The 11,400-nt window shown below is 41.6% G+C and overlaps 1 protein-coding gene across 1 annotated transcript; it reads left to right on the top strand.

Annotated features, from left to right (window-relative positions):
- The first annotated feature begins 2,767 nt into the window (after positions 1-2,767).
- Positions 2,768-11,322, top strand: LOC110953649 (max-interacting protein 1-like). The gene is made up of 6 exons (XM_022197766.2): positions 2,768-3,167; positions 4,294-4,396; positions 4,591-4,620; positions 5,976-6,090; positions 9,043-9,214; positions 9,308-11,322. Exons 1-6 carry the CDS (start codon positions 2,939-2,941, stop codon positions 9,469-9,471), a joined length of 813 nt encoding a protein of 270 aa, XP_022053458.1. The 5' UTR covers positions 2,768-2,938; the 3' UTR covers positions 9,472-11,322.
- Positions 11,323-11,400: the final 78 nt, after the last annotated feature.

The following is an 11,400-nucleotide window of genomic DNA, read 5'->3' as shown; positions in this document are numbered from 1 at the left end:
TGTCTTGCTTATTAGCTGAAGTATATTTTGTACGTAAGTGGAAACATGAACAGGTTTTCCTTTAATGTTGGATGCATTAATTTCACAGGCCCCTCTCCAGCTAATTACATCCATGCCTAGCAGACAAAACAGCACCCCCAGTACCAAAGAAAGCTTTCCTGAAAACTCCTTACGCCGCCTCCCCTTTCTAAAAAAAAAAAAAAAAAGCAGCGTCCCCCTAAAACAATGCACTCTGTTCACTGATAATTGACCGTGTGAAGCTGTATAATCAGTCTGCAGCCATGATACGAATGGGCGTTGTCATGGAAATTCACTGAGAGGGGGCTGTGGAGACAAAGAGGGGATTTGGTGTCTCCAACAGGTGTTCATGTTGGGGGAGTGACAGGATCTGTACCTACACCACCCCCAAACCACGCACACCTCCACTATGAGGTAGCATATGGAGAGGAGGAGGTAAGGAAGCGGTGCATTTAATTGAAGGTTAAAAAAAACGTGAAGCATAGCATCCATAAAAGTATTAAGTTAATGATAAAGATTGGGAGATATTAAGAATGATTAATGAGAAAGCTTAGTGCTGAGCTCTTCTGTGGCCTGATGGTGATAAGGAGAGGACAGGGCAGGTGACACACGCCTCCAGTGTCCTGTTGTGACCTCAGGGCAAAATGCGGCTGTTCTTTAAAACAACAGGAGACTTTGCTGCACAATGCATCGTCTAAATCCATCTGAACCAGAATGCACAATGTTGCATCCACAGATGGATAAACAGGTAGATCAACAGATAAAGTTATAGATAGACCTACATAAAAAGATATTTTCCCTTTCAACATTGCCTAAAATGTTTCATAGTCCATGAGACCAGATTGGGATGCTGGACACATTCCTTTAAAAAAACTCATACACACTCCAGCACTGTGTGACTTTGCCTCCTCTGTGACAGCCGAGCCACTGGTGTAATCCTCAGGCTTTTCAGATTACTCCAGTTGGGGTCACATTCTACACCAACCTACAGCGGGTCAGCTTTCCACGCTGTCGCTATCAGTGTGCTGCATGCACAGTCACTCGCTTCTGCACACAAGCCTCACAGCACAGATGAGCCTTTTCCCGGTGAAATGCTGTCAGTTTCCATCCCCCCACTGAACTCTGCGTGCACGTCTGGCTCCCTTTATGCGTCCTTTGGAGCACATGGGTAGCAGCAGTTGATGTCTGAGTTTACATTAATGATGCTGTTTGATATGGGCAAGACGCTCTAGCCGCAAAAGCCTTAATTCAATGGGAATCGCATATAAGGAGAGAAGCATGACACATACACACACACACACACACACACACACACACACACATACACATACACATACACATACACACACACACACATATATATATATATATATATATATCAAAATAGACCTGTGTTTGTAAGAATTTGCAATTTGCACCACTTTATTGTGCATCCCTGTCTCAGAGACCAGATCAGGACTGTCTGCATGTCAGGCCTCGCCAGGCGGCTGAAATAGACTCCATGGGAGGGTGTACTCTCTCACAGGGGTCCGTTACAGGCCTGGCCACATCTGCAGCGGGCCAGCCATCTGCACCCATTGTCTCAGAGGCACAACACAGCCCTGCACGCATGGCTGGCCTCGTAAAGGCAGTCCCTTTCCCCTCTGTTCTCCTCCATCCCTCACAGTGCGGGGGGAAAATGACTTCTTAATCTCTCAAAAGGGACAGCAGAAGTGGACCATCAAGCTAGAAGAAGATTTAATTTCAGGGTTACTTTTCTTTTGCCTTTTGCAAGCAACTTTAAAAAGCTGGTAAAGCAAGGTCATGTTTAGTATCATGGAAAATGCTGTTGTCCATTTAAATGAAACACCCCCCAAGGGATGGGCTGTGCACACTGAAATTAAACATAATTTCACTGGTTTGTTACTTTATTATGTCTATGTGAGCTTATATTGTTCCTAGAGGAGGAAAAGCACACCCAGAGGGGCTGAGGTGATGACGAGAGGTTTCAAGCTAGGGGACAACAATGGGATTATCAATGCAAATAATGACAAACTGCCACTAAAATCACATAAATCTATTGGATTAACACCCAGGGGGAACCTCCAACCCCACCCGCCTTAATTTGGGATCCAGCGGGGAGTAAGCAAATCACCACAAACGACCACATCGGACACCTGAGTGCAGCAGTTTGTTGTGCATTCAAAAGGCTTGCAAATCCCACATATGCATATTTATGTTTTAGTGGAAATAATGATGCATCTCTCTAAACTCTTCTGGCAAATGCACAAACATGAGTGAGCGGATGCTAATTACACATGATAAATAAAAGCATTGGAATAATGCCTGCTTCCAAACATTAAAGTCTTACCATGTGGGGCACTTCAGCAACACAAAAGCCCCAGGTGATTACATATTTATAACTGAGGCCAAACCTGGCAGCAGGCCCCGATATCCTGGTTGAACTATTGATTAGACCTGATACCGTCTACTGCCATGTGATCTTAATGCTCTTCCCCCTCTCCACACACTTTTAAAGTCTGCTTGCATGCATTTAGAGACAGCAGTGTGCACACTGAAAGGCAGGGAATTTGTCACAATTATTCAGTTTATGTCAAGTGAAATAAAGCACTTTTTTTTGCAAATGAAAGCAGACATCATTCCTGAATGTCACCGGACAGAAGTGTGTTATTTGTTACTCTCCTGCAGTATTGATAATGAGGATTTATTATGGCACAGTTGACAATGAATGCAATGTGCATGCGTTAGTGGGAGGGATTATCCACCAAGTAGGGCAAGTGGCTGAGGCTAAGGACTGCAATTCCATCCAGCCTAGTTCATTTCAGTCATCCGCTCAGTGCACAGACGGGACAAGGAGAGCAATTTTTCAGAGCCGCTTTATTTGTCAAAACCCCTCTCCAAATAAAAGTTGAAAAGAAAAATGGTAAAGTACATGAGACAGCACAGCGAGCTGAAACCCGAAGAGGTCCTGTCGGAGTCTGATGCGTCCATGGACCAGCAGGATTTCGGAGAGATGTCCGACTATTCTTTCAGCGACGTTTTATACTCCAAATGTTCCGCAATGGACCAAATCGGCACTTTCATGAAGAACGTACAAGTGCTGCTCGATGCGGCCGATTACATTGAAAACGTTGAGAAGAACAATGGAAGTAAGTAAACACGGGCTGCAGGGGATATTAACACGTAATGCGCCGAGCAGACAACAATAGAGGCGAAGGCGACAAAAGACGCGCAGCGGACAGATGAACTAGCCCGACAGCAGCCGATGATGTTTCACCTGAAAACTAGTCGAGCTAAGGCTTACACGTTTAGATCGCTTGAAAATAACTTGAAATTTTTGCTTTAAATTGGAAGGCAGGGTGCATTATGCATCGCGAGAGACAGATTTTTTCTGCAACAATAGCCTGCAGCTATCCGCTCCGGATAAAAATGTTCCTTTTTTGCACGACGCAGAAGATTTTAACCGAACACTCACAATTCCCATAATATTCAATCGGTTTTCATGCGTGCACATCTCGGTTCAAACATAAATACGTTTATGCTATTTGAGAATCCCAATTTAGTCCTTTTTATCTCACTCATTCGCAGCTCGTTTTAAGATTACGCCCTTAAAATAGCTCTTCCATTCAGAAATGCCGCATTTTTCGCCCGTCTTGCTAGCCGAAACCACGCATTTGGGTTTTATTTCGTCTAAAAATATCTAATTCGAAGTCCAACTATGGTTTTCTCGGCCAGTCGCTGCTTCCTTGTATGTGTTGTTCACATGGTTTCCACATGGAACAAATTGTAAAGTTCTCATTGGTCGCTGCACATGTTCCCAGCGCGAGAGTCACCGCTGAGAGCCAATCACACGCAGGCTCGGGTCTGACGTCGTATGTTACTGGGAAGGAGGGTTCATGGGAACTGTAGGCGGTTTTAAAGCAATAGCTTGAAGAGGCTACTGCAGACTAAAGACAGAAATGTGCTAAATATTCTCACTTAGGAGTTCTTTAGAAGACTTTCCCGATCAATCTGGGCAGTTGTGAATATAAATCGTCTAACTCTCGCGAGATATATAATCATTAATCATCATTAATGTTAATCAGAAAACAAAAAATCCAAGAAAATATTTTCCAAGAAGAGTTGTCTGCACATTGATGCCACACTTTAAGATATTTACAATTCAGGCCAAACAATGTCACATCTCTGAGATGAAACCGATCTTATTTTTGATTGTAGAGTATTCGTGCAAAATGTGCAATATGTTTAATCCTTCTTCACCTTTTTCATCACCAGAGTGTGAGCACGGGTATGCTTCAACATATCCTTCAACCCAGATCGCACATCAACAGAAACAGCGTAAATTCAAGAACAGGAAATTGGACAATAATCACAATAGGTAGGTTAATGTCTCGAGACACATCCTCTAATGAAATACACATTTATGATTACCTTGATATTGACAGTATCGTCATGCAGTATTTGCTCATAAATCTATTAGATTTGGTTTGTACATATTTATTGCATAATATGTTGTAATTTGCATTATTATGATGTGTGACAGTCATGTTTATATATTTATCATTTCAACAGGTCAGCACACAATGAACTGGAAAAGAATAGGTGAGTGAAACGAGACTGAAGAGGTTCTTTGTATTCATGTTTATGACAAAAACAGTCAGCCCTGAAAACTAAAGACTACAGCAGGGAACGCAAGACAAAGATGGCGAGATGTTATGACAAGTGCAATCTTATTAGATTCTAACTACAGCTTACTTCAGTCAGCTTCTGATATATGTATGCATAACACAAATTGACAGTGTAGATGTGCAAAAGCCACAGAGAAGATGAAGGACAGAACATCCATAGTATTTAAACTGCTGCGGTTGAGTTTATCTAAGGAGCCAGTTACCTCAAAATGGAGCTTGAAGCTGATAAACCAAAACCTTCCTGCAGTCTGCCACGTCTTCATATCTTGGTCTTATGCTAAATATGTTGGACACACAATTTCAAAATAAGTCACACTGCAGGCCTACGAATCAGCCTGTTATCATTATAGGTATTCAAAAATGTGGTTTGTTCATCAAAATCTTGGAAATTTTCAAATTATAGGTGATAGCAGTGTGCATTTTGCAAGGCAAATAAAAGGGAGGTGAAATGCAGCCTCAGTAGCAGCACTGTTCCTGGAGGACATGCACGCATTTCCCCAGTCAGCAAACGGGAACCGTCTGTTTCCAGACAACAGGGCTCCTTCCTGAGAGATTCTCAGCTGCAAATCTAACAGCAGCTTGCTTCCATTGCTCCAGGATGAGGCAGCCTGTGTTCTGAGCAGGAAACAAACGCAAGGACACGTGTCCTGAAATTTAATGTCCACCCATGTGTGTGAGAATGTTACTTTAAGAGATAAATAATGAGAAAAAAGGGCATCTTCAAGAGGAAGGCTTATAATGGACTATTTTTTTTCATCACAAAATGGTGGCCAATGCAGAGAGAAGGGATGACATCATGACTTGACCTACATTTTACTCCATTATTTGAAAGGATAGTGAGTGTCCTTTGCCAGTTCCTGCATTCATTTCAGACCACAGGCCCAGAGGCTTTGATGGATCAGAAACAGAATATCAAGCTGAGCTCAGCAGCTTTTAAATCTGGGGCCAGACAGATCCATATGTAATTGTATAAAGGAGTCCGATGGCATAGCTAATGAGCAAAATGGATAAACGGATAAAGAGCCCAAATACCTTGACAGTTACATCGCTCATCACAGATGGATAGGATGCAAAGAATTGATCAGAACCAATCAAACTGCATAAGGAGGCACAGTTTAATCTGACAGGAGCAGGATTAGGAAGAATACATTAGTCTGCAAGTGCATCTTTCCGATATCTGTCATGTATAATTGTTTAATAGTGCATATTGCAGCATGTATGCCGTCTTTGAAGAGAAATTACCTTGCTTGATTGTGTCTCCTCCCACAGACGAGCACATCTCCGGCTGTGTTTGGAGAGGTTGAAGTCCCTCATCCCTCTGGGACCAGACTGCAGTCGGCACACCACACTGGGACTGCTCAACAAGGCCAAAGCACATATCAAGGTGTGGTAGTCTAAGGCAGTAGTATATTGCAGTTTTAGGATCGAGAGCTGATGCCTGTCCTTTTCTGACTTTAAAATTACCTACTGCTACTTTTTTCTGATGTTACAAAAACAAGGATTTTACCTTGTCAGCATGTCCATATGGTGTTTTTTATATGGTAGAATAAGCAGTAAATGCCATGGGTGAGCATTTCCACCTGTAAAATACATTGTACTGATGACAGTCTGGAAAGGATGGATTCAGACTTCCAGGGTTCGATATGTAGCAAATCAAAGGAACCAATTCTGTCAGCCTGCAGGTTGGGGCTTTCAGTCTCATCTCTTTTCAGAATATGGTTCGAACATGTACTGTATGGAAGAATGACTTCAGTGCTACAACTTACTATTGTGCAACTTAGAGTAGTCTATGTCAATTTGCAGGTGAGCTGGTGTGCATGAGCTGCCATGAATGAGGAAGGGCAATAGTGTAGTGACATCTAAGCAGTTTTAAGGCAGGAGGGGATTATTTTCATAGAAAAAGAGTTGGAAATGTGTAACTTGGATACACTAAGATGACTTTTTGGGGTTAAATAAAAAACTAGAAAGGGACTTTTTAGGAAAGTAGCAGGAGCAACACAACTAGTCAGTCATCAGCCATTTTCAGAGCATAGAGTTTGACTTGCCATAGTAGGAAAAGTACAGGTGCTACCAATAACATAGTGTCCCTGTAAGTCGTGGCTGTGTGCCAGACAGCCAGCATGAACAACAACACAACCTTCAAACCAAAGCAGCTGAATTACTTGTTTGAAGTATCCTCATTGAAAAGGCCTATTGTTTGTTATTACAGACATTTAGCTTAAGAATTGCAGCCCTAACAAAGCAAAGGAACATGTTCCTATACATTGAACTAAGATATATTCAGCTGCTCCTGGACCTTGAGGCACTTTGGCCTGAGAGTTTAAAAAGCTGTTGTTGCTTGTAGTTATATTACTCTTTTACAGTTGTCCATGGGGCTTGTTAAAGGGACAAAGCCGATGCTTTAAGCCACTGAGAGCCTCCAACCGGGAATCATAAAAAACGTAATTGACGCGCTTACTAACCGTACTGATGAATGATAGTCCAACTCGTTTTAATTTGCCTTGCAAAGAGTGTCTTCACTGGTCTCCCAAAAACTAAGTGCACCAATTCCCATCCACAAGTTTCAGCGTTTGGCATTCAGTGTACAGCGGGCCGCTTTAGCGTTTGCGGTCAAAAACTGATTGGTTCCTTCCTGCTGGAAACCCTGCCTTGACACAAAGTTTCCTACCTTATATAGGTAAATCGACAAATCAGAATGTGAAACCCACAGACACCAATATAATTACAGACATTTCAAATCTGCCCCTACAGGGCTATTGTCAGGGTTGTCTTTGAGGGGATTCTGAGCCTTGCTGAGTATTTGATTGGATTTTGTGTCTTTAACAATACAGGATAATGTAAGAACAGTATAGGGACAACTAGTCTTCAGAGCACTAGCTTTTCCTTGTTTAAGTGTGTCTGAACTACATGAGAAAGACACTGAAAAAACTCACCAAAGCATTCAACAATAAACACTTTGGCTCCCCTGATGGCAGCAATCGAAGTCAGATCAATGTTTTTTGGAAATATTAGACCTTTTTTTAGAGCCGTTTGTGCAGGGTCCAGCAGAGGAATGACTGAGGCCTGTAATGTGAAAGCAATCCTGGCAACAGTACCTGTGAGGTCAGCTGTTGACTTTGGACTTGCCTGTTTGAAGTCCAGGAAATGTGGCCTGTGAATGCTGTTGTATTTTTGGAACCTGTGGTTGCATAGTAGAGTAAAAAGGTGGAAGCAGGTACAGCCAGCATGAAGCTCATGGTTGCAAGATGGGGGGGGGGGCTGTATGGTGCTACAAGAAAAGCAAGTGCAAGTATTACTTTCACTTGTATGGAGGCACAATTGTACTATTCAAAAATCATTATTTTAACCTCTAGTAACAGGTAAAATATATGTTTTAAACCTTTTAATATACGTAAGGCCCCGCTTTCTCTTAGCAAGAACAACTTGATCTTTCATTTAAGGAGTCCATCATGGAAATATTTCTGTTATGGCATATTATAGCATATAAAATCCATTTGTCCTTTTTTTGAATAAACAAATTAACTTCTTAAAGTTGAATAATCCCAAATCAGTATTCATTCTACAAGTGTCATCTTTATGTCAGCTGTTCTGTTTCATATCTAGCTGTACAAGCAGTAAATCTTACTCAGCTGACTTGTGTACAAAGTGGAGTTATGGAGCTGCAGCTGCAGGCAACAGTTTTGTTTTGTCGTGTTTTTTTATGGGACGATCAGACGTGCCGATTGGCATAAAGTGATCAGATATCCTTACGGTTATAGAGGTTCATAGTGCATCTCCAGGACTTTGATTTTACTTTTAGTAGGCTGTGTGATGTATACAGATTATAGTTTTATGTACCACTTAACACCAGAGATCGACTAAAATCAATGCTGTAAACAAACGAAAAAAAAATTAGAGCTAAGAAGGGAAAGTAAATCACCCAAGTGCGGGAAACATGACCTTTATATATTCATATGTGCATCATCTCCTCCATCAACCAGCTGTCTGTTTTCCATCCAGTCATCTTTCACCTGAAGCCAGCTCACAATGACACCATTTATTCTCCTACAACTCAAACAAGTTGCTGTCCTTCTGTGTTGAATAATTTATTAGTATGCGTAGGTGGCGTCACATCTGACAGCAGCAACAACAAATTACCATTTCATCCCTATATATATGTTCATTGTCTTTCATGAGGAACGTCTAGACAGGTGTGGTCCTAACAATTTAAAGTCAAAGGATTCATCCAAACACCGCTTGCGACAGTTTAGATCCACACACCTTGATTGTCTCCATTATCATAATGCTTCTCCATAGCTAGAATACATTTAACTCTTGTTCACACCCCTCGTTTTAGAAACTTGAAGAGATGGACCGGAGGAGTCAGCACCAGCTGGAGACCCTAGAGAGGGAGCAGAGACACCTGCAGAGGCAGCTGGCTCAGCTGCAGACTCATGGAGAGAGGGAGAGGGTTCGTACCGACAGCCTCAGCTCCCGCATGGACTCTGATCGCTCAGAGTCCGACAGAGGTTAGCATACGCAGTAGAGCCAATTTCAAATATCTAGACTCACATGATTCAGATGATTAACCTGTATTCTGTGTCTGTGTTATATTTCAACAGAGGAAATTGAAGTCGATGTGGAAAGCACTGAGTTCTCCCATGGAGAAATGGACAGTGTAAGCACCAGTGGTGCAAGCGACCTCGATGACCACAGCAGCCAGCAGAGCTCAGCCAGTGATGAGGGCTACTCCACTTGCAGTCTAAAACTGGCCTTCTCTGCTTAAAGCACCAGCCTATACTTTCACTTAAGCTGCAGTCTTTTTATGGCTTTCACCTTTCAAAGTACCAGCCTACAGCTCCATTCTCCCTTACAGTTTAGGTTAACTGTCCTCAGAAGAACCAGCCTCAGTCCCACCTTTACCTGACAAATCAAACATCTTCTCCACCCAAGAACCAGCCTTAAGTTCAACTCCGTCTCAAAGTTTAAAAGTAGTCTATCCAAAAGCCAAGGGGCTCCTCTGCATCACCCCAACACGTTTTACTCAGCAGTTTCAAATATCTGGCAATATAGTGTCCTACATTTTCAACTTAACCAGTCACCTGAATGTCCCTTGACCCACTACCAGCTTGAATCAACCATACCTGCACTCAATACTGATCCTGTAGAGGACCCATGATCGCATCAGTGTCAAACACTCAAGGGGAAACTCTACTTTTAGTCAACTTGATCCTCTGAAACCAGCAAAAAAAAGAAAAACATTAAAAATCCCTCAATACCAGCTAGAAGCTCACCATTGGGAACATTTGCTCCATTTGCCTTGTAAAAACTTTGCCCTTTTCCTTTGGATAATATATCCAGATAGCACTAATTGTCAATGTATAAGCCAGTGGCAAGGGCTACAATGTCTGCATTCCAAAATGTCTATATCACACTTAAACAACCTCTGCTTTAGGACCCACAACCGTCATCGATCCTCATGGTGTCCTTCTTCTTGAGTGAAATACAGTCGTATCCAAACAGGTGGTGTAGTCCACCCTTGTTATTCTAATTTATTTTGCATATGATTATAGTATTTATTTTTGGTATATTTAACTGTACTGTAGCTAGGTTTTGGTCATGCTTGACTGGGAAAAAAAACTGTTATTTTATTTTTCATTGTTGTCTTTAAATATGTTTACCAAACTTTATATAAAACCCCCACTGAAGCATACGCCGTGCTACAAGGTTAATCCATCATACTCAGTAGCGTTTTGTTGAAAAGAATGCTTTCACACTGTGCGCAAATTCCATTTATTTAGACAGTAATAAGCTATCCCACACTTGTCCAAGCACAAAGCTCAAGCAATAACGCATCTAGTTTTTCTTATCTTAAACGTTGGCTGGGTTTAGCACAATGTTATGTCCGTCCAACTCCAAATTACAGTTTTCCACTTGCTCTGGTGGTAGTACCAGCTACTAATAATCAGCAGTAAAATGATTGTCATTGACTTTAAAATGCTATGGTGCATGTGTAATGAATGTAGCCTTTCTAATCATGTAATGTGCTTTTGATTGACAAGTCTTATAAACATGTCTGTAGCATGAACCACATAAACACCACAGATTTTTGTTTCTACTTAAGTGTTTAATACTGTATCTTTTTTTGTATTGTAGCAGAAAAATTACACATTCAAATCCTTAAAATTTGGAGATTTCTCACTGCTAATTCAATGTGTATTTAGTACAAAGAACTGCACTGCTGACCTGTTTGAATCCATGAAACCAAATAAGATATTTCAATATGACCATTTATCTGCGTTCTTCTGGTCCAAGTTCTAAGTAGATCACCACCAAATTGTGTCTTAACATGGGTATATGACTCTTGCACAAAGTTCCTTGTTACAGGTCTTTTATCCCCCCCCGCCTCCCCCCTCCCCCCCCAACATGTTTGGGAAACCTATAAAATGCACTATGAAAAAGACTTTTGTTAAGGAAGTATGTTGAAGCACACCCCAGAATGTTTTTCTTGTGCTTAATCAGCCATCGAAGGTGACTTTTTTGCAAAACATGTGCTGCTGGTCCCCTGCAAGTACTTTGTTACAGTTCCTGATAACTATCCCTGGAATCTTAATAAACCTCTACACAGACAAACAAATGCTGTCTTTTTCTTTATGCCTCCCATTAATGTTCATTTAACTTGGGTTACGTACATTCTGTAGTTGTAAATTTGTAA

The sequence above is a fragment of the Acanthochromis polyacanthus genome, chromosome 15 (genome assembly GCF_021347895.1).
Source record: "Acanthochromis polyacanthus isolate Apoly-LR-REF ecotype Palm Island chromosome 15, KAUST_Apoly_ChrSc, whole genome shotgun sequence".
NCBI classification, from domain to species: Eukaryota; Metazoa; Chordata; class Actinopteri; family Pomacentridae; genus Acanthochromis; species Acanthochromis polyacanthus.
The sequence above is the reverse complement of the archived record's forward strand: the minus strand, read 5'-3'. Positions and strand labels throughout refer to the sequence as shown.